This window comes from Aegilops tauschii, chromosome 2 (assembly GCF_002575655.3).
Source record: "Aegilops tauschii subsp. strangulata cultivar AL8/78 chromosome 2, Aet v6.0, whole genome shotgun sequence".
NCBI classification, from domain to species: Eukaryota; Viridiplantae; Streptophyta; class Magnoliopsida; order Poales; family Poaceae; genus Aegilops; species Aegilops tauschii.
This window is the reverse complement of record NC_053036.3, coordinates 624,999,645-625,025,720: the sequence shown is the minus strand read 5'-3', so window position 1 is coordinate 625,025,720 and position 26,076 is coordinate 624,999,645. Positions and strand designations below refer to the sequence as shown.

General features: G+C 45.2%; 2 protein-coding genes across 2 annotated transcripts; both read left to right on the top strand.

The window, feature by feature from the left end:
* The first annotated feature begins 1,013 nt into the window (after nt 1-1,013).
* Nucleotides 1,014-13,140, top strand: LOC109765953 (WAT1-related protein At5g64700). The gene is made up of 8 exons (XM_020324719.2): nt 1,014-1,211; nt 9,742-9,913; nt 10,010-10,072; nt 10,599-10,715; nt 10,918-11,158; nt 11,291-11,449; nt 11,899-12,050; nt 12,601-13,140. Exons 1-8 carry the CDS (start codon nt 1,019-1,021, stop codon nt 12,758-12,760), a joined length of 1,257 nt encoding a protein of 418 aa, XP_020180308.1. The 5' UTR covers nt 1,014-1,018; the 3' UTR covers nt 12,761-13,140.
* A 2,436-nt stretch (nt 13,141-15,576) lies between these two features.
* LOC109765952 (WAT1-related protein At5g64700-like) lies at nt 15,577-21,157 on the top strand. The gene is made up of 8 exons (XM_020324718.4): nt 15,577-15,825; nt 17,757-17,928; nt 18,038-18,100; nt 18,624-18,740; nt 18,925-19,165; nt 19,238-19,396; nt 19,826-19,977; nt 20,554-21,157. The coding sequence occupies exons 1-8, from the start codon at nt 15,603-15,605 to the stop codon at nt 20,711-20,713; spliced, it is 1,287 nt and encodes a 428-aa protein (XP_020180307.1). The 5' UTR covers nt 15,577-15,602; the 3' UTR covers nt 20,714-21,157.
* Nucleotides 21,158-26,076: the final 4,919 nt, after the last annotated feature.

Genomic DNA, 26,076 nt, shown 5'->3' with positions numbered 1-26,076 from the left:
ATCTTCAAAACACAAGAGGGCAAATATTGCACCAACAAACTGTCTGGATGGCCTCTCTCTCTGAACAGAGAGTAATGTGTTTTTATTTTTTCATATATACTATAAAGGAATCTTTGCGAGAATGAATCAACCGTATCCTTTACCGATGATGATTTGTATACAATGGACACCCTACGGGGACGTGTCGAACAGACACGAGTATTTAACCAAAAACTACCACATTTCAAGGAAACGTGACAGAAAACTACCACTTTACGATTTTGTGCGAAAAACTACCACTTTTGTTCTAATCCGTGGCAAAAAACTACCAAGTCTCGAAACCGGTCGCTTCGCCCGCGCTAAGCACCAAACTGACCAGCCGGTCCCACGTTTCAGGTGCCACGGTGGCCAACCGATGCCCGCCGCGCGTTAACGGCGGCTGTCAGTTTGCGTTCAATGCACCAAAATGTGGGACCGACCATTTGATGCTGATCCTCTGACGACGCCGTTTCCGACCGCGGACGCGCCGTTAACGCGCGGCGGGCGTCGGTTGGCCACCGTGGCACCTGAAACGTGGGACCGGCTGGTTAGTTTGGTGCTTGGTGCAGGCCAAGCGACCGGTTTCGAGACTTGGTAGTTTTTTGCCACGGATTAGGACAAAAGTGGTAGTTTTCCGCATAAAATCGTAAAGTGGTAGTTTTCTGTCACGTTTCCGTGAAATGTGGTAGTTTTTGGTTAAATACTCAACAGACACCAATGCTGGCAATGCTTGGGAGAGACGGGAGGGAAGAGACACACAAGGTGGAGATTGTCCACATAATTATTTACACGTTGATTATTTTTTGATAAATTGGTACACATTAAATATCGGTAGAGACACCACGTTAAATTATTTCAGCTGGCCAGCACGTGTTTGGGCGGTGGCGTAAATGTGGGCACTGTTGCCCAACGGGGACGTACTACCAGCTGCCCAATCAAGGTCGTCCATGCTACTAATTCGAGCCATCGCTTACAACCAGCTTTCTCTAGCACGGTTGCCATGGCAGCATCCTCGCTAACTGACACCTTGCTCGACTCTTCCCTCTCCATTGCTTCCGACTCTGGCGCGCTTCCGTCCATCGCCAACCGCAGCCAGCCGCGCACTCCAACCCTCCTACCGTCGGCATTGACTGGACCTGGCACGAGCGCGGTGTGTGCTCTCCACGGCCCGGACACCACCATCCAAGTCCAAGGTACTCAATTTGGGTGAACAGTATAGTAATATCAAGTATGAAAGTTCTAGATGGACAGAAACATGATCCAAGATTATTTTCAGTCGTCTACTATCAGCGTCTTTTTTATCAAAAGACCATATAGTGATCCGATATAGTAATATTTTCGCAATACAAAAAAGATGATCTATCAAAGGCCAGGATATATTTATTTGCGTTTTCTTTTAAGACAGTCCCAAATTGATACGGACCGTTCATTTGTAGTAATCCAATAGTTAGTAGTCACTCCGTTTTTAAATATAAACCTTTTTGCTAGCAAGGTAAATAGTGTCTGCACACAAACAAAAATAATACTTGCACCCAACTTGGCAAGGGGGTGTCAAGCCCTTTGTCTTGCGAGTTACAAGATTAAAAGCAAATAGAGAAGTAGTGATACGAAAAAAGTAAGACAAATATGAAAAAGCAATTTTGAAGGAGTTTATATTGATGGAAGAATAAACCCAGGGCCATAGGTTCACTAGAGGTATTTCTCTTGAAAAGAAGGCGAACGGCATGGTAAAAAATTACAGTTGAGCAATTGATAAGAATAGCAACGAGTATGACTATGATCATTCATGACGTAACTAATCCCATATAGGCAAGTAGATCGTTAATACAATTACATGTACTACTATTGCTCCACCATAGGACCGCTATCCAGCATGCATCTCAAAGTTTTGATATGCATATCCCGACCGCTTCACCGCTTCCACTCCGTCGAGTCATCTTGCCCGATTGCACGGATTTAGATAGAAATTGTTTTCATCTGGGGGGGGGGGGGAGCAAGCCGTAGCTAGGGTTCAGCGCCGACTGTATTGACTGTCAGCCCTAGAAAGTCTTTTCTTGATCCTTCGACTGAGATTTTTCTCACTCATCCAATGACCGATATATGTTTCTGTTTTGTTTTTCATTCTAAGATAGATTTGCGCCGCCTGTCGTTTGTTGACCCTATGTGCGCCACACTGGCTTCGACTAAACCGACCTCCAACTCATTCATGATTCATCCCGTTGCATCCAAGGTGATCCAGCGTAGGTGCGTGTGGCCGGGTGCTCCGTCCGCCACTCACATCCAGCGAGCTTCCGTGTCATGCTAACGACCTCGCATACATGCCTTCTGGATCTTGCATGCGCCGATACAACTGCTGGACGGGACGTTCTCGACGTCTGGAACTGGATCCCTTAACCACGTCTCAAACGCCCAGCCAGACCGTCCGGTCACTACCGGTCATGATTTTTTGACCCAAACGGGTCTCTCAAACGGCCCTCACTGCCGGTCACGATTTTTTAACCCAAACGGGTCTCTCAAACGGCCCTCAGATGCCCGGGCTGACCGGCACCCCATATCCAGCCCAAATATGGGGTGGATATGAGGGCGCCCGGGCACGCCCGCCACGTCGAACCCGACAAATCCGATCCCACTCCAAATTGCACCAAATCCACCAAACCATTCCTCCTCCTCCCACCGCCCTTCAACCATTCCCGCGCCCGGACCCTCGCCGGCCTCCACCGTTGCTCCCATCCTCACCCCCGGTCCCGATCCACTGCCGGAGATGTCGTCCAGCCCGAGCCACACTGCCGCGACGGAGACGCAATCCGCCTCGTCTGTGGGAGGCGCGGTGTCGTCGGCGGCGACTTGCAAGGCGGAGAACGTCGCCTGCAAGTTGCGGCGACGCCGGCAGCGAGAGAGGGAGGCGGCGACGGCGTCGCAGGGAGGTTTGGATGTGGTGAAGCAGTTGTCTCCTCCGCCACGCCTGGATCCCTGCACCCCTTCCCTCCGAGCTCCTACGCGGATTACGCTGTTCGCCCCCTTTGGGACACAGGATGATCCGAGCGCCAACTTGGCCATTCCGGAGACCTTTCCGCCCACGCAAATGCCGGCGGTTGACGTGTGTGACTCGCCGCAGCTCGTTCGGGCGCGGATGAGCACGGGCTCCGGCATTGCCTGGGCTGCCCACAACATGTTTGACGGAATGACCGAACTAGAGTCTGTACGTTTTCTTTACTCTTGTCCGATCATATTTTAGCATAGACCACTAGTTCATTTGTTGATGATGAATGCAACAAGCGGCGATCAAATGGAAGCTCGAGAAGGCCAAGACATTTGGCGACATATAGCTTGAGAAGGAGATGTTGCAACTCGCACGGGACGCGTAAGATGCGAGGATCACGTTGGCGGACGAGACCCTCTATGACAAGCATTCGAAGAAGTGGTTTGCGGACAAGAAGATGGAGATCAACGACCGTAGGAAGAACTAGGCGGCGAGGGCAGCTGCGGCTCGGAAGCAATCGGAGGAGGCGGCCCGGATGCAGGCGGAGCAGAACGAGCAGGACGCATTTCGCTCGGAGCAGGCGCCCAACAGTGATCCGAGGCCATCTGTCACGCTCGGACATTGATTTCATTTTGCCATGTCTGGTTTGTTGAACTACGATTTGCTTTGCTTTATTTCGAACTTTGGTATTCGGACAGTTTATATCGTATGATCGACGTGCATGATTTGTATGGACTTGAGGATCAAAATTTATTGTATGTGAATGTGCAACGCAATATTTGAGAGGTGCCCGATCAGTGCTTGCAGAGGCGTCCGGACACATCCGCACACGTTTGAGGGGCCGGATTTGGCAAGTCCGACTGTATATGTTACACGACACAGCATCCTGGGTGCCGGTGCTGCGTCGGCCGCTTGTGCCGGTCAGTCGATCCGCGCTGCGTGGCCCAGGTTACTCTCGCCTTCCCCGTAGGTGTTGGCTACGAGCACGCGCGATTCGATGTTTGCACAGTTGTACGTGATTGGATCGGCCTTCGCATCCGATGCGTGTTCTTTCTGGGCAGAATGCATGGTCCTGTCACGGTCGGCCGTCTGTCGCATGTCCGATCTGATGAACGCGGCGTGCGCATCTCCTTGGATCACATGAAGATCGTCATCGAGCACGCCTGCTTCTTCATCAATCCAGCAATGGGCTGCCGTTACACTGTCCTTTCGGGCCGCACCATCATCGCCACGAGGTCCTCCTCACCGTCGCACCGACACGCAAACTGCCGAAGCATCGCGCCTTCAGTCTACCTCGCTGTCTCCGTGCGTTTTAACATCTACCATGGCGCAAGCTATATTTGGTTCCATTGACCAATTATTCGTCTTTGTCAGGCACTTGCTCGTCACAAACGTCCCCGTCATCTTCTTGACCACTTCGTCTACTCCGGCAACCGCGGGCAACATTTGGCACCTTCTACCCTACACCGTTTTACCCTGCAACTCGCAACCATCCTGGAGGATCTCTGCTGCTCCCTCCAACATGGCATACAATTCTTGCTGGTCCCCGTCTACGCATGCCTGGTGCTGACAACACGAATGCATGCCTTCGTCCTCGGGCTTGAAAAAACCCTGTGTGGTGCGTCGTCTACAAATGGCTTAGACAATTATCTTCAACATCGACACCCTCCTTGACGACTGCATTGGTCGTATCATCGTTTTCTTCCTGGGGCACCACTGCGTCTCTGATTAAATGGCGCTTCCTTGCGCCCGCGACTACATAGACATTGGCAACCCCGACTCGAGATCGACCACGACATCTCTCACAAGTCTACCTCTATCACGGCTACACCGTCCTAAGCTCTCAACTATCTTAACATCGGCACAAAGGGTTATGACCTTACTTGAACAACTCCTCGGCCTCCTCTCTAGTCAACGAGCCGTAACGCGACACCGTCCATGATACTCCCGCTACGACTTGAAGGAAATATGCCCTAGAGGCAATAATAAAGTTATTATTTATTTCCTTATATCATGGTAAATGTTTATTATTCATGGTAGAATTGTATTAACCGGAAACATAATACTTGTGTGAATACATAGATAAACAGAGTGTCACTAGTATGCCTCTACTTGACTAGCTCGTTGATCAAAGATGGTTATGTTTCCTAGCCATAGACATGAGTTGTCATTTGATTAACGGGATCACATCATTAGGAGAATGATGTGATTGACTTGACCCATTCCGTTAGCTTAGCACTCGATCGTTTAGTATGTTGCTATTGCTTTCTTCATGACTTATACATGTTCCTATGACTATGAGATTATGCAACTCCCGTTTACCGGAGAAACACTTTGTGTGCTACCAAACGTCACAACGTAACTGGGTGATTATAAAGGTGCTCTACAGGTGTCTCCGAAGGTACTTGTTGGGTTGGCGTATTTCGAGATTAGGATTTATCACTCCGATTTCGGAGAGGTATCTCTGGGCCCACTCGGAAATGCACATCACTTAAGCCTTGCAAGCATTGCAACTAATGAGTTAGTTGCGGGATGATGTATTACGGAACGAGTAAAGAGACTTGTCGGTAACGAGATTGAACTAGGTATTGAGATACCGACGATCGAATCTCGGGCAAGTAACATACCGATGACAAAGGGAACAACGTATGTTGTTATGCGGTCTGACCGATTAAGATCTTCGTAGAATATGTGGGAGCCAATATGAGCATCCAGGTTCCGCTATTGGTTATTGACCGGAGACGTGTCTCGGTCATGTCTACATAGTTCTCGAACCCGTAGGGTCCGCACGGTTAACGTTTCGATGACAGTTATATTATGAGTTTATATGTTTTGATGTACCGAAGGTTGTTCGGGGTCCCGGATGTGATCACGGACATGACGAGGAGTCTCGAAATGGTCGAGACATGAAGATTGATATATTGGAAGCCTATATTTGGATATCGGAAGTGTTCCGGGTGAAATCGGGATTTTACCGGAGTACCGAGGGGTTACCGGAACTCCTCGGGGGCTTAATGGGCCATAGTGGGCCTTTGTGGAGAAGAGGAGAGGCGGCCAGGGCAGGGCCGCGCGCCCCTCCCCCCTAGTCCGAATAGGACAAGGAGAGGGGGGCGGCGCCCCCCCTTTCCTTCCTCTCTCCCTCCTCTTTCCCCCTCCACTCCTAATCCAACTAGGAAAAGGGAGGGCATCCTACTCCCGGTGGGAGTAGGACTCCACCTGGCACGCCTCTCCTGGTCGGCCGCACCTCCCCCCTTGCTCCTTTATATACGGGGGGTAGGGGGCACCCTAGAGACACAACAATTGATCGCTTGATCTTTTAGCCGTGTGCGGTGCCCCCTCCATCATAGTTCACCTCGATAATACTGTAGCGGTGCTTAGGCGAAGCCCTGCGTCGGTAGAACATCATCATCGTCACCACGCCGTCGTGCTGACGAAACTCTCCCTCAACACTCGGCTGGATCGGAGTTCGAGGGACGTCATCAGGCTGAACGTGTGCTGAACTCGGAGGTGCCGTGCGTTCGATACTTGATCGGTCGGATCGTGAAGACGTACGACTACATCAACCGCGTTGTGCTAACGCTTCCGCTTTCGGTTTACGAGGGTACGTGGACAACACTCTCCCCTCTCGTTGCTATGCATCACCATGATCTTGCGTGTGCGTAGGAAAATTTTGAAATTACTACGTTCCCCAACACGACTATGGGGGTATGTTAGCCTATCGGCTTCTACCTTCGATTTCTCTCCAGTCTGACCATCCGCAACACTGTAGTTCGCAGTGCTACTGTTGTTGGGGAACGTAGTAATAATTCAAAAGTTTCGTACGTGTCACCAAGATCAATTTAGGAGATGCTAGCAACGAGACTGAGGGAGTGCATCTTCATACCCTTGAAGATCGCTAAGCGGAAGCGTTACAAGAACGCGGTTGATGGAGTCGTACTCGCGGCGATTCAAATCGCGGAAGATCCGATCTAGCGCCAAACGGACGGCGCCTCCGCGTTCAACACACGTACAGACGGGGACGTCTCCTCCTTCTTGATCCAGCAAGGGAAGAGGAGAAGTTGAGGGAAAACTCCGGCAGCACGATGGCGTGGTGGTGGAGCTTGCGGTTCTCCTGCAGGGCTTCGCCAAGCACTACTACTACTACGGAGGTGTTGGAGGAGGAGAGGGCTGCGCCAGGTGAAGGGGTATTGCTGCCCTCCCACCCCCTCACTATATATAGGGGGAAGGGGAGAGGGGGAGGCGCCCTAGGGTTTCCCCAAGGGGGCGGCGGCCAAGGTAGATTGGATCTCCCTAGGGAAACCCTAGGGAGACTTGCCCCCCAAGCCAAGCCAGGTGGAGGCTTGCCTCCCAAGTCAGGTGGAGGCGTCCCACCTCCCCAAGCAACGTGGGAAAGGGTGTGGGGGCGCACAACCCCTTAGTGGGCTGGTTTGCCCCCTCCCCTTGGCCCATGAGGCCCTGCAACACTTGTCGGGGCCCCCGAAACACCTTTCGGTCATTCTGGCCATAGCCTGGTACCCCCGGAACACTTCCGGACTCCAATACCCTTCGTCCAATATACCGATCTTTACCTCCGGACCATTCCGGAACTCCTCTTGACGTCCGGGATCTCATCCGGGACTCCGAACTACCTTCGGTAACCAGATACAATTTTCCATTACAACTCTAGCGTCACTGAACCTTAAGTGTGTAGACCCTACGGGTTCGGGAACCATGCAGACATGACCGAGACACCTCTCCGGCTAATAACCAATAGCGGGATCTGGATACCCATATTGGCTCCGAAACGTTCCACGATGATCTCATCGGATGAACCACGATGTCGGGGATTCAATCAATCCCGTATACAATTCCCTTTGTCCATCGGTATGTTACTTGCCCGAGATTCGATCGTCGGTATCCCTATACCTTGTTCAATCTCGTTACCGGCAAGTCTCTTTTTACTCATTCCGTAACACATGACCCCATGGCTAACTCCTTAGTCACATTGAGCTCATTATGATGATGCATTACCGAGTGGGCCCAGAGATACCTCTCCGTCATACGGAGCGACAAATCCCAGTCTCAATTCGTGCCAACCCAACAGACACTTTCGGAGATACCTGTAGTGCACCTTTATAGCCACCCAGTTAAGTTGTGACATTTGATACACCCAAAGCATTCCTACGGTATCCCGAAGTTGCACAATCTCATGGTCTAAGGAAATGATACTTGACATTAGAAAAGCTCTAGCAAACGAACTACACGATCTTGTGCTATGCTTAGGATTTGGGTCTTGTCCATCACATCATTCTCCTAATGATGTGATCCCGTTATCAACGACATCCAATGTCCATGGTCAGGAAACTACAACCATCTATTGATCAACGAACTAGTCAACTAGAGGCTCACTAGGGACATGTTGTGGTCTATGTATTCACACATGTGTTACGGTTTCCGGTTAATACAATTATAGCATGAATAATAGAAAATTATCATGAACAAGGAAATATAATAATAACTATTTTATTATTGTCTCTAGGGCATATTTCCAACAACGGCTACGAGGCTTCTTGCCCTCCAAGTCTTGTTCTTTCAAGGCTTAATACAACACACAACGCATTACGCCAATCCTCTCATCTCTAATCCTTTTACACTTTCCCCGCCCTCGCTACCTCCCGCTCGCTCAGCCAGCAGTCCGCCCCAGCCGTTTGCCCGACATCATCGACTAGAGCTGACATGGGCTTGAGCTAGACTTCGTAGGGCGTTGGCATGGGACGGCCATGGTGTGCATTGCTTCTGTCCATGAGTAGGACACCAGCATGTCCAAGCAGGTGCTCCCTTCCTTCCAAAATAACATAAGTTTTAGGATTGTCCTAAATCAACAAATCGATAGAGCAATCTACTAAGATTTATAATATCAATTTGGTGTTGTAGATGTTGATATGTTTTTATATACACTTGGTAAACTTATTTAAGTTTGACTTAGGACAAATCTGGAATTTCAATTAGTTCGAAACAGAGGGAGTATTGCATATGTGTGCACCCAATCCATTTGGATGTGTAAATTGTGTCGTCTACGTAGTACCTAGAGTTTAAAAGTTGTTATTCTATCAAATTCGAAAGTACTATACATACTTTGTTTGTCACAAATTTTGTGTTTTCTTGTTTGAAAGATGGTGGATTTCAGCTCTTGAGAAGTTAATCCTCACATTTCAAAATGTCATCCATTCTTGGAAGCTCATCTCGATCACCTAAATAAAGTGGGAAAGTTCGTTGCCACATCTGCAAGCTAAATATACGGTGGAAAGTTCATTCTTTTTTGTGCTCATAGTTATGGAAACAATTAATTTGATGTTTATGCCAATGAAAAATCGATACCTTTGTTGCACGTATACTCCATGTATACATGCACTAGACGCGTTCTTCATGGGATACACAATCTTATCTATGTTCATGCTTCAGAGCGAACTATTTATCTGGTAGGTGCAACTATATGGGCCTCACATGAGGTCTTGGTATGAATTTAGAGATTGACGAGGTAATACTTTGGGGGAGGGGTGATGTGTGTTACTTCTAACATGAGTAATGCTATTGTTATGTAATATGTTTACTTAAATCCTATGTAGTAGTTCACTTGGGTGACGGTATTAGCACGTTTTGCTCTAGGTAGTTATTCCTTCTCTCACAGTACGTAAGATTTAAGTAAAACTCTTGCGTGGGAATAGGAATTATATTCTAATATTGTGATTGAAATTGCCGCACAGGAAGCAGGTGGAAACCGATTGTGTGTGTTGTCCTTGTGGAGCTCTTTAAAACAGGAAATATACTGCTAGGCAAGGTAGTAGTTGATGGTGGCATGTTTGTATTCTCATTGTTGTGCTATAGAAGCATTCTAGGTGCCGTTTTCATCTTGCCATTTTCCCTACTCCTCGAAAGGTGAGATTTTTTTTGAAACAATCTACTATTTTCATGGAAAGTAATATTGTAAGTTTTAACCATTAACTCAAGAATATGCATGACAAATATATGCAGTGGGAAGTGGAAAGAATTGGATAAGAATGCTCTTGGCTGGCTCTTCGTCAATGCTTTTGTCGGGTATATACACCGTCGAACAACCTTATATACCTTTGCACTAACATAAAATAATTAGTTTTGTAGTTTCGCTCCTCTAAACTCTATGTTTTGTTCAATGCTTATATATGTGCATTTTTTCCTTTGTTCCCGTCAAAATCAATCAGCCAGTTTGGAGATGTGGTTATATGTTGGTCTGATGATGACAAAGCATGCATTAGTCAACTAATTCAATCAACACATTGGCTCCATGTCAAAACTTAAACTGAACCCGACTGATTCTCCAACCCCCATATGCTAACACTTCTTTTTTCAAATCCTCAAAATAAATGGAAAACTTTTCTGCCAGATTCTTCAAATATCTTATGCCTTTTGTTTCTTCATAACCACAAAAGGAATTAAGAGGTTAAGATGCACAACTACAGTTTAATCAATTTCATAGCGCATTATATTGATCAAATGTTAAGTGTGATATAGTTAATTTTATTTTAGTATATGGTTAAGGAATCAGGTATATTGATATTGACAATGATATCTTTACTTCGTATAGATACTCGTTGCCTATGGCCTTGTACTACAATGGGCTACATGACACAACCGCCTCCTTTGGCGTGATCTTCTCAAGTTTGACTCCGCTCTTCACTTTTGTCCTGTCAATATTGCTTGGGTAAACAATCCGTTCCTCCAACTTAGAACACCATAACTCCTTTCTTCCAATGTAGAATACAACAACTAGGGGGTGCTACCACACCATCCTGCTTTCCTCTACCTAATTATTTATAATTACTAGTAACTTCGTCCCTACAAATAAGCAACTTCTTAATCAATAAAGATTTAGAAAAATAGAAATCTCAATATATATTTTGCAGCATGGAGAACTTGCACCTCAAATCCAAGGAGGGCGGTGCGAAGGTGGTTGGTGCATTGGTATGCTTTGGTGGGGCTTTGTTGATTAGCTTGTACAATGGAAAGGAACTACATCTCTGGTCCCCGGTTATACAATGTATCACTAAGAGTTCTAATGGAGTTGTCGGAGGACACCACCATTTGAGGGGTACCTTGCTTTTGTTGGGTGAATGCATACGCTATGCATTTTCATACCCTGTACTGGTATGTCCAGTTTTGATATATATGGTATTTTTTAACTAACACTTGGATCTATATTACCCCTAAGAGGCATAACATGATTTCAATTTTTCCTCGTTTTTGACCGGTAACGACTAAGGGTTTCTAATAATGAAGGTAAAAGTTTTAAAGGTTTACCCATGGAAACATTGGTCATCAATGTTGACATGTGTTCTAGGTGGTTTCCAAACATGTGCCATAGGAATACTTATGAGAAGGGACAAACTGGCTTGGCAAGTGGGATGGAACATTCAACTATTAACAATTGTCTACTCGGTAAGTCTTTTCCAGAATGACTCAATTTTCAAAATCCCCTATTATTGTATGAATTTTCATTACTTTCCACATTGTCAGATCTAATTGACATTCCACTATATCTATAAACTAATCTTAGTTTATCAGCCAAAAGGCAAGCAAGCCGAGCAAGATAGGTTTTGATTTGTAGATATAGAAGAATTTGTGAGGAAAGTATCTGTTAGATAATATTTTGCAGTGTATTCAACCTTTATTCTACCTATCAAAATCAATGGGCATATCATTGTTGAAAGTTAAATTTTAGCTTAGTTCAAAATTGGCAAAACCTTCTTATGAGGAATTCCTATATTGTTCGAGATCCAATTGCTTCATGACGTTGAATATTAAAAACATGTGTTTTGAGTTTTTTCTTCACATGATAGTTGAAAAAAATAGGCAGTAATGTGGCACATACTTGATTTGGAATGCAGGCTGCACTTGGCACATCAGCCAAGTATTGGTTAAATCTCTATGCCGTGGAAAAGCGAGGCCCCGTTTTCCAACCAATGTTCAACACCTTATCGGTTGTCTTCACCATGGTTCTTGGAGCATTATTACTAGGAGAAAGCCTCACGGTTGGGAGGTACGTGTACCTTGTCTCATATTTGCACTTATATTCAAATATTTTAGTTTTTCTTACACATATGTGTGTATTATAGTTGTACAGTTTTTGTGACTAGAGGGTGGGTATTCTCACATAGTTACCATTATATAATAAAGCATGATTGAAGGAAAAATAGCCTAGGGAGAAATCATTCTTGTGTCCTATATAAAAGTGCCTTTATTTAATTTTAAGAAAATGATGCTTAAATATTTTGTGTTTATCATGATGTATGTCCTACGTGTGAAGCGAGTCTTATGAGTGATATGGCCAGTGTAATTGATGTGTTCTGTTCATGATGTGGCCCCTGTGGCCATCTAGTGGTTTTGAATGTATATAGTGAAAAAGAAATGTAGCTTAACGTATTGTGAAAAAGAAATACTGAGCAATGTACCTTAGCTTGTTGTGACTTGGGTGTACAATTTTGCACTAGTGGTACATCAACATTATAGTTTGACCGTTGGTTCTTTTAGTATTTACACTTATAAACACTTATATTCCACAACTGATACATTTTACTGTTATATGGCAGCTTGCTGGGTAGTGCAGTGGTTTTCAGTGGTCTGTATATGTATCTCTATGGAAAGGCCAAAGAACTACACGTGACGATGACATCAGGTTCAAGTAATGAAAAGCTTCAGGTGCAACCTACCCAGAACTCAAAGTGTGAGGATCCATCATCTCGCCCTTAATTTTGGGGAAACTACTCTCGTGAGCTTTGAGAATTAGCAGTTAGACACCAACTCAGGTTAATATGTGAGGTAGTAAACTAAAATGGTTTTACCAATCCTAAAATGTGTCATGGTTTATTGATGTTTTCTAGCGAGGAAAAAGACTACTTCACAGAGTATATCTATCTTATCAGATTATGTAATTATAATGCTCGCTAGGACAATATCTTCAACTTGAGAAAATGCACGAAATTGCACAAAGTGGTGATTTGGGTGATGGTGTCTCCATCACGAAACATGTGCTCAATATATTAGTAGGACATGTCGATGGGCAAGGCGTAAGTTTTTTTTTGTTGAACTAATATTTTTGTTGTAACGATGCAATAACATTATTTGGTGAATTTCGTGTCTCGGTGTTGTATTCTTGTTTCTCAAGTGGTTGCCGCAAGCTGTGTTTGTTATCATCTTTATATATTTTTTACCCAATAAGTGTTTAGGGATGTCTCTTCGGAAGTATAGCAGCTAGGCCCTTGGCTCCGGCAGAAGCCCAGGCATGCACCTCATCGCAGATGAGTTGGAGCAGGCGCACAGTAGTAGGACGCTCATTGTCGAAGGTGGAGGGCGTTTCAGTGCTTCCAGATGTACCAAGCAACGAGAATAACCAGCGAGGCAAGGCCTCTCCAGAGACCGACTGCAGCAGCCGCCGTAGATGACGCCCACCAGTCAAGGAACTCATCATCTCCATTCTCCAGCCGACATGGACATTGCTAACATGTAGGCGGAGAGAGTTCCATGCCAGAACACGCACCGAAAAGAACAACCGATGAGCAAGTGATGCATAATCTCAGGAGCCTGGTCGCACGGTACACAGCTCGGAGCATGAGGCAGCCCTTGACGAGAGAGGCATGCAGCCGTCCAACATCGGTCTTGAATCGCTAGCCAAGCAAATAATTTGACGCGCATCGAAGCCCATGTACGCCAAGTGAGATGCGAGTGGGGTGCCTCCAGGGATCCAAAGAAGAAAACCCTAGCCGTCGTAAAAAGAACATAAATTTTTTGCTTTGTGATGCGAACATGAAGCCCACTCTCGCGACCACACTGTACGCAGTGTAGGGCGGCGGCGACCACCCTGATGTCTGTGATCCGGCTAGCTCCGCTGCCGGCGAAACCGGATCTGGGTTCCATGTTACGTGCTTTATCCTTCCCCCTATCCGGCTGCTCTTCGACGGGGATCACAACGTCGTCACCCAGCCTGCCCCATCCCAAGCTCCACAACGGCTGCACTTCATGTGAATTTCAAACTTTCAAAACAGTTGTCCTATATTTTGTTAAAATTTGTTATGTTGACATAATGTGTGTTAAGGCAGAAAATTTAATTTACATCTCCCCGCAATAGATAAAAGTCCATTTTAAATCAGCTTCACCCTGTAGCACTGATTGCAACTAGCTCTATGTGCCGTATGGAATGGTCATCCCCGTCCAGCCCGCCTGCAGTTTGGAACATGTTGACGGGAAGAAGAGATCGCGCGCTGATACAATCGACGATTTGGAGGTACTCCCTCCGTTTTTATTTAGTCCGCGTATTAGTTTTGATCAAAGTCAAGCTTTATAAACTTTGACAAGGATTATAAACAAAAATATTAACATATACACTAATAAGTCAATACCATTAGATTCATTTTTTAATGTAATTTCACATCATATAGATTTGTTATAGTAAGTTCGAGTTTGCCAGGGGTACAAATGAAATGTGTTTGTATTGTTTTCTATAAATTTGGTCAAACTTTGAAAAGTTTGACTTCCGTCAAATCTAATATACAGAGTAAATAAAAACAGAGAGATTACTAGATCGATGATTTGGAGGTACTAATTAAAAGATCCTATAGTACCTGTCATTAGTCTAGCACTTTGTCTGTGCATCGGGTTCGGTTCTTGGACCAAAAGAGCTCTCAGATCGAGGCCGTCCATGACATGACATCCAACTCCAAGCCTACAATGGCGAACTTGAGAGGTTTCATAACAATGGAACAAGCCCATCAAAATTCAAGTTCTAGACTTGGCATTAGCTATCGTATTTTTCTGAATTTATTTCATTTTTTTGGTGATATTTGTTGAGTGGGGAGAGACGCTCCCGTCGACCACGAGGTGTCTATAGTGGCTTTGTCAATCTCAAAATGTGATGCCGGCTTAGTATGTCGGATGTGCTGGTTTGCGTGCGTCTATATGGCTGAGTCTATGTATGTGTATATGGCCTTGTACTGTGTTAAAAAAAAACAATGTACTAGTATTGTACATGAATGGACCCATTGTTCCCTTTGGTATCAGTTACAGTTTAGCACCGGTGTAAGTCATTGATAGTACAGAGTATTTCGGTTGCTTTGAGCTTCGAATGGGCCAAGTTATCAATTATTGGGGCCGGTCGATGGACGTGCTGGCAGAGACTATCTGTCTCTCGGCGGCTGTACATACTGCAATCGCCATTCGCCGGTGGCCACTAGCACTGTGCGATGGATCGCCGCATCTTCTCCCCCGCCCCGACGACTCGCCTCGTCGTCGGGTGCATGCGTGGACCAAGTGTCGGTAAGCGACGACCGCGCCTGATACGATCAACGATTCGGCGGCAATTAAGCACGGAAGTATGCACCCACCACCTGCCTGCTCATCGGGCTTCGGTTCCTGGACGACAAACGTGCCATGCATGCACATGCAGCTCACAAACGGTCCAAAAACCGAATTCTTCCGTTCGACTACTAATTGGACCCATATATCGACTACTAATTGGCCACTCGATATGTATACGTCGCCAGCTCCATCCCTTCCAGTCCGTCAAGCCATCTTCCCTCTCGGCTCTCGCACCGTTGCCATGGCAGCGTCCAAACTTACCCCCACCTTGCCCGTCTCATCCCTCGCCCTCGCCACCTCTCGCTCGCCGTCGGGCCAGCCGCGCTCCCCAACCCTTCACCCGGAGGCGGCGTCGGCGCGAGCTGATATGGGCTTGAGCTGGACTTCGAAGGGCGTTGGCCGTGGCACGACCGTGCTGTGTGCCACTGCCGTCCACGGCCAGGACACCAACATCCAAGTCCAAGGTATGCATGGACCCATTGTTTCCTTTGGGTGTGTATAAAGTGTACCGTGTGCGTAGCAGCTATAGCTTAAAAGTTGTTATTCTATCAACTTCGAAATTACTAGCCATACTTTTTTTGTGCAAAGTTTATGTTGTTTTGCTTGAAAGCAGCTGGAATTCAGCCCTTGGGAAGTTAGAGCATCTACAACCGGATTTGGCAAATCCGGCCTCTCAAACGTCCGCAGACGCGTCCGCGGGCACTGACCGGGCACCCCACAAATCCCATCGTCCACATCCGTGTATCTCATATCCGAACCCCTATATCCATACTAAATCATGCAACGTCGATGAAACTACGTTTATCAGCTGACCGGACATATAATCAGACATAGGATAGCACAATAGTTCACCAAAAGATCACGAACGGCTGTTCAAAGGTCCACCAAAGTTCACATAAACGACAGACAACTTTATACTACATCTAAAACTTGAAATGAAATTGAACTTCACCACTTTCGAGACGGCCCTTTCCCCTTCTGGTCGCCGACGCAGCTATAGTCGTCGGCGACTGGTGGAGGATCGTCCGATTTGTCAGACGAGGAGCCGTGGTCCTCGGACGAGGAGGAGGAGACGATGATGAGGCCCTTCAGGAGCTAGACGGCCCGGTTCTGCTGGCACCTGAGCTTGGCCAGCCGAGCCGCCTCCGTCGCCTTCTCCTTCGCTTCCCGCTCAGACTGCTCGATGGCAAGCCAGAGAGCCTTCACGTTCTTCTGGTGGAGCCGCCGAGCGTTCGTCTCTGCCGTCGTAAGCGACCGACAGTAGACCCACGTGAGAACCTGCTCGTCCTCGTCGGGCTCCGCCGGTAACCCGCGGCGGCGGTGGGCAGAGCTCTCCGCTGCCGTCCCTCTCCCTCGCCCGCTGCCTCTCGCGGCAGGCAGTGCGCGTCCGTGCCGGCGGGGCGGGCACAAGCACCCAACGCTGCCCACGCGAGGGAGCAGCAGCCGGGGCGGGGGGAGGGGGCAGGGGACGGCATGGGGTCGAGGCGGACTGCGCTACCCTTGCGGAGCTGTGCGCGGGACGGGAAGAGCCAGCGTCAGTGTCCTCGCTGCGCCGGCGGGGGAGAGGCGACGCTACAAATCTGGAACTGCCCCTTATGTCCACCTTGGACCTCTTGAGGGAAATGCGGAGGGCGAGCTCCTCGTCGATGTCCATGTCGGAGTCGGAGCGGCTGCCAGCGCTCGACATGGTCGCCGGAGCTGTCGGATGGATCGAATTGGAGGGGAGAAGAAGGGACGGAGCGAGAGCGGAGTGAGCTAGGGTTTCCGGATTGGGGGTAAATGTGAGGACAAGCGTGGGGTCGTGGTGGGCCGGGCTGACGTGGCGGACAATCCCGGATCCCTCATATCCGCCCCATATTTGGGCTGGATATGAGGCGTGCCGGACAGCCCGGACATTTGAGGCACCCGTCTGGGTCAAAAAGTCGTGACTGGTCAGTGACCGGGCGGGCAACCCAGGCATTTGAGGCCGATTTGGGCTGCCCGGCTGTAGATGCTCTTAGTCCGCACATTTTGAAATCTCATCCATTCTGCAAAGCTCAGCTTGATAACCTAAGTAAAGTGGGAAAGTACATTGCAATTTCTGCAACCTCTACTAAATATACAGTGGAAAACTCAGTGCTCTTTTGTGCTCATATTTGTGAAAACCTATGGCCAATTATCTTAATGTTTATGTCAATGAAAAAAATATATACTTAGGTTGAGTGTATGCCCCATGTATCTATGTACCGGGTGCGTCCTTCATGGGATACGCAATCTTATCTGTGTTTGTGCTTCACAACGTAATACGAGTATTTATCTAGTAGGTGCAACTATATGTAGCTCATATGTGGTTCTGGCATGAAATAGAGATTGACAAGTTCTACTTTTTAATATTGTGATTGAAATTGCCGCACAGGAAGCAAGTGGAAACCAACTGTTTGTGTGGTCCTTGTGGAGCTCTTCAACACAGGAACTATACTGCTAGGCAAGGTAGCAGTTGATAGCGGCATGTTTGTATTCTCATTGCTTTGTTATAGAAGCATTCTGGGTGCCATTTTTATCTTGCCATTTGCCCTGCTCCTCGAAAGGTGAGGAGTTTTTTATCTTTATTATTTTTAATAAAACATATTATTTTCATGGAAAATAATAATATAATTTTTAATCATTGCCTAAATAATATGTTTGACAAATCTGCAGTGGGAAGTGGAAAGAATTGGATAAGAAGGCTCTTGGTTGGCTCTTCATCAATGCTTTTGTCGGGTATATACGCTCGATGAACTATCTTATATACCTTTGCACTAACATAATATAATTAGTTTTGTAGTTTGTTTGTTTTTTATCCTCTAAACTCTATATTTTGTTCAATGTTTATATATGTGTATCTTGTCATAAAAAATCAATCAACCGAATTGGGGAAGTGGTTTTACGTTGGTCCGAAGATGACCAAGCATACATTAGCCAACTAATTCATTCAACACAAGTACAAAGCTTAAACTGAACCTGAATGAGTTTCTAACCCCCATATGCTAACACTTTTTTAAATCCTCCTCGGACATATGGAAAACTTGTGTACCAGATTCTTTATCGAATGTTTTATGCCTTTTTTATTCATTTGTAATTGCAAAATAAATGAACAGGTTGAGATGCACAACTTCTGTTTAATCAATTTCATAGTTTATTATATAGACCAAATGTCAAGTATGATACAGTTTCTTTTTCTTTGAGTATATGATTAAGGAATAATGTTTATTGATATTGACAGTGATATTTTGACATTGTATAGGTACTCGTTGCCTATGGCCATGTATTACTACGGGCTACATGACACAACTGCTTCCTATGGTGTGATCTTCTCCGGTTTAACTCCGCTCTTCACTTTCGTCCTTTCAATATTGCTTGGGTAAAAACTCCTTGCCTCCACCGTACAACACCATAACTCCTTCTCTCCAATGTAGGATGGACCCCCCCCCCCCCCATCCTGCTTTCCTCTACTAATTTGTAACTTCGTCTCCGCGAATAAACAACTTAGTTATGTACCTTAATCCTAGAGATTAAAAAATAAAATTTCAAAATATATTTTGCAGCATGGAGACCTTGCGCCTCAAATCCAAGGAAGGTAGCGCGAAGGTGGTTGGTGCATTGGTATGCTTTGGAGGGGCTTTATTAATAAGCCTATACAATGGGAAGGAACTGCATCTCTGGTCTCCAGTTATAAGAGGTATCACTAAGAGTTCTAATGGAGTAGCCGGAGGATGCCACCATTTGAGAGGCACCTTACTTTTGTTGGGTGATTGCATATGCTATGCATTTTGGTACCCCATACAGGTATGTCCAATTCTGATACGGTGGCTTTAGACTAAGTCTTGTTTCTATAACGAAGGGTTTCCAATAATGCAGGTGAAAGTTTTAAAGGTGTATCCGTGGAAACATTGGTCATCAGTGTTGACCTGTGCTCTAGGTGGTTTGCAAACATGTGCCATAGGAATATTTTTGAGAAGAGACAAACTTGCTTGGCAAGTAGGATGGAACATTCAACTATTAACAATTGTCTACTCAGTAAGTCTTTTCCATAATCTGCTCAATTTTAGAAATCTCTTACTATTGCATGATTTCCACTACTTTCCACATTTTCAGATCTAGTTGATAATTCCACTACATTTACAAGCTAATCTTAGTTTATCAAGCAACCCGAGCAAGATATGTTTTCAACATAGATATGGATAGCTTGTAAGGATAATATTTGTTAGAGATTGTGGTGTATTCAACCTTTATTCTAGCTACAAGAATCAACGGGCATATCATTCTTAAAAGTTAAATGTTAACTTAGATCAAAATTGTAAAAACTTGCCTATGAGGACATCATATATGGTTCGAGATCCAACTACTTCATGATATTGAATATTCAAAACATTTCTTTCCATATTTTTTAACTTTATAGTTGAAAAAATAGGCAATAATGTGTCACATACTTGATTTGGAACATAGGCTGCACTTGGCACAGCCGCCAAGTATTGGTTAAATCTCTATGCTGTGGAAAAGCGAGGTCCTGTTTTTCCACCAATGTTCAGCACATTATCGATTGTTTTCACCATGGTTCTTGGGGCTTTATTGCTAGGAGAAAGCCTCACAGTTGGGAGGTACGTGTATTTTTGTCTAGTATTTGGACTCGCATTCAAAGCTTTTTTTTATGTATGTGTAGGTATTATAATTGGACATAATATAATGTCTCTATCCCTAGGGTGTGTATATTCTCAATGTAGTTATCATTATCTAATAAAGTTACACAAAATTATAAATCATGACTTGAAGACACAATAGCACTGGGAAAAATCATTCTTGTGACAAATATAAATGTTCCTTTATTTAATTTCAAGAAAATGGTGCTTAAATATATTTGTGCTTATCATGGTGTATGTACCTACGTGTGAAGCATGCCTTATGATCCATATGATCAATCAATATATAATTGATGAGTTTTGTTAATGCAGTGTCTCCTATAGCCACCTAGTGGTTTGGAATAGAGATAGTGAAAAATTGTACCGTAACGTATGATGAAACAGAAATATTGAACAATGTAGCTTAATGAATGTTGTGATTTTGTTATACATTGTTGCACTAGAATTACATCATATACCATAGTTTGATTGTTAGTTATTTTAATCTTTACATGCTCTTTTATTCCGTAAGTGATACATTTTACTGTTATATGGCAGCTTGTTGGGTAGTGCTTTGGTTTTCAGTGGTTTGTATATGTACCTCTATGGAAAGGCCAAAGAGATACATGTGAACACGATATCATGTTCAAGCAATGAAAAGCTTCAGGCGCAACCTACCCACAACTCGAAGTGTGAGGATCGAAGATTTGGTCCTTAATTTTGGGGAAACAAGCTTCTAATGAGCTTCAAATTAGCAGTTGAAACCAACTATGTTTAACATGTGAGATAGTAAACTAAAATGATTTGACCAATCCTAAGATGTTTCGTGGTGCGTTAATGATTTCCAATGAAGTAAAACCCTAGTTTACAAGGTATGTATCTTATCGGATTATAGTATTGTGATGCCACCTAGGACAATATCTTCAACTTGAGAATACACGCAATTGCACAAATTGGTGATTTGGTGTTATGGGTCTACGTCACAAAATGTGCCCTCTATGTATTAGTAGGAAACATGGTCAAACACGGTGTTAGTAATTTGTTGAACTAGTATTTTGTATGTTGTGGTACAGTAACATTATTTGGTGAAGTTAGTACCTCTCATTGTTGCATTCTGGTTTTGCAAGTTGTTGCAGTAAGCTGTGTTTACTATCATGTTTTCTGCATTTCTTACATGAGAGTTACTACACATATGATGAAAATTCATATGACATTTGTAGGATCAGATTGATCTAGTGTTGTTGGCCACAACATATGGAAGCGGGCCCTTCTCTTGTCATACAGGAATCGGATGGAAAACCATCGTACACAAAGTAATTCGGTTCTTACATTTAATGGAGAACTCGACCCAACAAGGGATTGGAACCTCCAGGTTCCATTTGATTTGCATGCAAAAGGAGTGCCCAAGTGCCTCATCGGACGTGCATGCCTAAGCATCTCCAACACATTTTCACACAAGTTCTCATTAGAGCATAACCTTGTACTCCCTCCATCTCAATGTTGGCGCAGCCGGAGGAGGAAGAAGACTCTCACACACGAAAGATAGAAGAACACAAGTCTAGAGGTTGAAGAAGATACGCACAGAGACTCTTGGCACACACAACTTTGCCTTTTCTCTATTTCTTCCCACACCTGACACAATGCAAATACATGGGCTTAAGTAGCCAGTGTTACACAGCCAACACGCAGCCACTCACCCACTAACTCCACGCACGCAGACGCACGTACAAAGCCCGCAACTACTTCCGACTCTTACTCAACCGGCTAGCTTCACTTTGAGTAGCAACCAAGTCTGCAGAACGTTGGATATGCACGCACAGGACCAAGCCACAACTGATTGCTCCCGATTCTTTCTCCTCGTCGATCTGCCACGCGACTCAGCCGCTCCGGCTCCGCAGCGAACGCAGCTAGCTAGCTAACACATCCATGCAGATAGACTACTTGCTAATGCAACGGCACATACACACATTTGTGCCACACACACGACGCCATGTGACGCTCACAACTTGACATGACTAACCTGTCGTGCTCAAGTACATCTTCCCTAATCTATATGCATTTATTTTCTAATTGTCTAACCCAGTACTAGTTTGCATGTACACATGATCTCATCTTCAGGCGACTACATGGCCGCAGCTAAGTTGGTTGGACATGACTACGTGCATGAACGAACTAATGCGATGAAATAAACATGATGAATACCTAGACAACAAGGTAAACTCTATCACATCTCATAATGTAAGACGTTTTTTGACCTATAATGTAAAACGTTTTTTCAACACTACACTCGTGTCAGAAAACGTCTTACATTATGAGACGGAGGGAGTAGAATTCGAAACAATATATGCAGACCGTATTCAAATAGCAGAGGGAGAATGATTACTGAGGTCTGTGGACTGTGGACAAACGGACCCAAAACTGATGTCTCCCGTCCATGACTACTAATTCGACCATGTATCCATTGGCCAGTGAACTGAACCTGTCACTCGATATGTATACCCCAGCAGCCATCTTCCCTTCTCGCATCGTTGCCATGGCAGCGTCCAAGCTTACCCCCACCTTGCCCATCTCTTCCTTCGCCCTCGCTATGTCTCGTTCGTCGGGCCAGCTGCACTCCCAACCCTTCACTCGTTGGCGGCGTCGGCTGGAGTTGATAGGGGCTTGAACTGGACTTCGAAGGGCGCTGGCAATGGCACGACCGTGCTGTGTGCCACTGCCGTCCACGGCCAGGACGCCACCATCCAAGTCCAAGGTATATGCATGGACCAATTATTTCCTTTGGGTGTGTAAAGTGTACCGTGTGAGTACAGCTTAAAAGTTGTTATTATATCAACTTTGAAAGTAGATGACATACTTTGTTTCTTGCAAAGTAACTCCAATTTGTGAAGATCCGGGTAAATCAGGGCTTAGCCCTACATCAATTCTTTTTTGAGACTGAAGTAGGGATCCTGTGCCTCCACGCCCTCCACCACGCACGGGAACAAGGGTTTTCTCATCTGGAAGCGACACCAAAAAAAAAATTCCATCATGGAACTTTGGTTTGGGTTGAAAGTAGTCCTTGTAGAGCAGTTGTGTGCCAACAATCCTATCCCGGCGTACAATTCTCCTCCCCTTCATCTAACCCTTGTAGTTTAGAATATGATTCATTTCCTTCTCTATTTCCTCCTGGATGCTCAACGAATTCGACAAACCAACAAACTCTTTTTGAGTGAATGCATCAAGCTCATTGTTCTGAAATTCCTTACCCGACGATGTACCTACAATTAAAAAAAACAGCTCAGACATTTTGTCAAACACATAGAGGGCAAGGTGTATGACCGGAGGAGCAGGACGTACCGTGGCGGCAACTGTGAGGGGAGGCGAGGATGACGAGGAGGGTTTTTGTGCTGGTGGTGGTGGCACTGTGGGGTTGGGACGGCGGCGGAACTAGAGACGAACCCTTATAGTTTAGAATATGCTCCGATTTCTTCTCCATTTGCTCCTGGGTGCTTATCATCATCATGACCTCTTTGTCCAACGAATTCGACAAATCCACAAACTCTTTTTGGATGAATGCATCAAGCTCATTGTTGTGAAACTCCTTATCCGACGAATCCATCGTGACCTTTTGTCGAACACACAGAGGGCAAGATGTCTGACCGGAGGAGCAAGACGTACCGCGGCGGCAACCTAAGGGGCGGCGGGGGTGGCAAGGAGGGGTTTTCTGCCAGTGGTGGTGGTGCCGTGGGGTCGGGACGACGACGAAGCTAGGGATGGGCCGACGCGGGCGAGGCGGAAGAGAGGAGAGGAAGATGATAGGTCGGAGAAGGTTGGGAACAATTTGAACGGAATTGGCTTGAGTCCGGTCTATCGGATCCAACGTGACGAACCCGTCAGGGCCTCCACACTTCCACCCTAGATTGGGTTGGGTTTGAGTGGTGTCGGACCGGCCCATCCGCCCTAGGGGAATTTTAGGGGTCCGGTATGTAGATGCTCTCATCCAGTTCTTTATGTAGTGAGCCCCTATATCTCGCATTCTGCGAGAGCAAGGCAATCTTCGCTGAAGGGTGCGAGCAACATGGGCTGGCCCACGCGCGCGAAGCCACAGCCTGGTTTTCTGTTTTTTATGCTTTTTGCTTTATTTTTGCATTTTTGTTTATACTTTCAAATATTATAAATATATATTACAAAAACACTCTACAAAAAAATTTGGAAAATGTTGTATAAGTATTTGAAAAATGTTGATCAAGCATTCAAAAAGTGTTGAATATGTATTTGAAAAATGTTGACCAACTATTTGAAAAAAGTGTTAATCAAGCATTCTGGAAATGTTGAACAAGGATTTGAAGAAATGTTGAACAAGTATTTGAAAAATGTTGAACAAGCATTTGAAAAATGTTGAACAAGCATTCTAAAAATATTGAACAAGAATTTAAAAAATATTAAACAAGTATTTGAAGATGTTGAATAAGTATTAAAAATGTTGAACAAGTATTTAGAAAATGTTGGATACATATTAAAAAATGTTGAACAAGTATTTAAAAAATGTTGAACAGGTATTTAAATAAAGTTGAATAAGCATTCGGACAATGTTGAACGTGTATACAAAAAATATTGATCACTTATTAAAAAAATATTTTTGACATATAAAAAAATGTAGAGTGAAAACGAAAACAAACGTAAGAAAAACCAAAAGAGAAACAAAAAATAGAGAAAAGAGAGAAAAAACTGGAAAAACTGAGAATAAACAGTAAAAATCCAGGCTTAATTCGGGTTATGAACCGGGAGAGCCCCCATTTTTCGTCCCCTTTCTTCCTCATTAACTGCCAGCGAATGACGCCGGCCCAATTAACGGACTCCTTTAGCGAGAGACGTTGTATCGTCTCCCTCATTTTTCTCAAAATCACTAATTAAAGAGTACTCGTTGCAAAGAACATTCCACCTTCCCAAGTCACGATAAGTGGCGCACATGCAGCGCGCCACTTGTCGCAACCTGAAAGTTTTCCCTTTTTTCGTAGATCCGTTTATTCAAAACGTTTTATCTCTTAAACCGTGTGTCCAAATCTCAAACCGTTTTCACCATTGGATTCCTCGCGTCGAGATCTTCAAAACTAGATCCCATGTTAATAGGTTTTGACGAACTTTTTTTCATGAAAAACACCAGACGAAAAAACCAAACCGGGAGCATGGGTTTTTTCCCTTTTCGAAAGAGGCACGTCCGTGCCTCCCCCGAAATCACAACCGTGCCTCTCGTGGAAGGTAAACCGTGACTCTCATGGAAGGAAAAAAAACGCGTTTTTTCCTTTCTGAAAGAGGCACGCCCGTGCCTCTGGCGAAAGCAAAACCGTGACTCTCGCGAAAAAAAGAAAACGCGAATTTTTTCCCTTTCCAAGAGACACGGCCGTGACTCTCGCGAAGCACAACCGTGCCTCTCGCGGAAGCAAAACCGTGACTTTCACGAAAGAAAAAAAAAACAGAAAACGTGATTTGTTTTTCCCTTTCCGAGAGACACGGCGGTGGCTCTCGCGAATGCACAACTGTGCCTCTCGCGGAAGTAAAACCGTGACTCTCGCAAAGAAAAAAAAAACAGAAACGTGTTTTTTTTCGTTACCGAAAGGCACGGCCGTGACTCTCGCTAAAGCACAACCGTGCCTCTCGCGGAAGAAAAACCGTGACTTTCGCGAAAGGGAAAAAAAGAAAGCGCGTTTTTTCGTGCAATTTTTTTTTCGAACATTTTTTTGGTCGAAAAGCTAAGGAAGATCGGGGGAAAACCAAAACCAAGAAAAAACCCGTTTAAAAAGCCAAAAACGCACGCGGAAAAATAAAATAAAAAAATAAAATCTGGAGGGAGTGTCCAGAGCGCGACACGGGACAAATGGCTGAGAGCGCGTCAAGTAGCGCTGATCGTTGCGAGGCTCCCGAAGGAGCGCTCGTTGACTAGTTGCTCTCCATTTTTCTTCCCCTCTTTTCTTCATTAACTGCCAGCGAATGGGCCGGCCCAATTAACAGACTCCTTCAGCGAGAGATGTTCTATCCTCTGGCTTAATGCGAGACATAGTCGCCGTGCTTACTGTATCTCTCCTTGTCTCTATCAGCCTTTAC

Coding starts and splice junctions, on each gene's coding strand:
- LOC109765952 (XM_020324718.4), top strand. CDS start 15,603: ATGGCAGCGTCCAAACTTACCCCCACCTTGCCCGTCTCATCCCTCGCC. Junction 19,166..19,237: donor CATTTTGGTACCCCATACAG/GTATGTCCAATT, acceptor CCAATAATGCAG/GTGAAAGTTTTAAAGGTGTA. Junction 19,397..19,825: donor TATTAACAATTGTCTACTCA/GTAAGTCTTTTC, acceptor TTTGGAACATAG/GCTGCACTTGGCACAGCCGC.
- LOC109765953 (XM_020324719.2), top strand. CDS start 1,019: ATGGCAGCATCCTCGCTAACTGACACCTTGCTCGACTCTTCCCTCTCC. Junction 1,212..9,741: donor CACCACCATCCAAGTCCAAG/GTACTCAATTTG, acceptor ATTGCCGCACAG/GAAGCAGGTGGAAACCGATT. Junction 10,073..10,598: donor TTCGTCAATGCTTTTGTCGG/GTATATACACCG, acceptor TACTTCGTATAG/ATACTCGTTGCCTATGGCCT.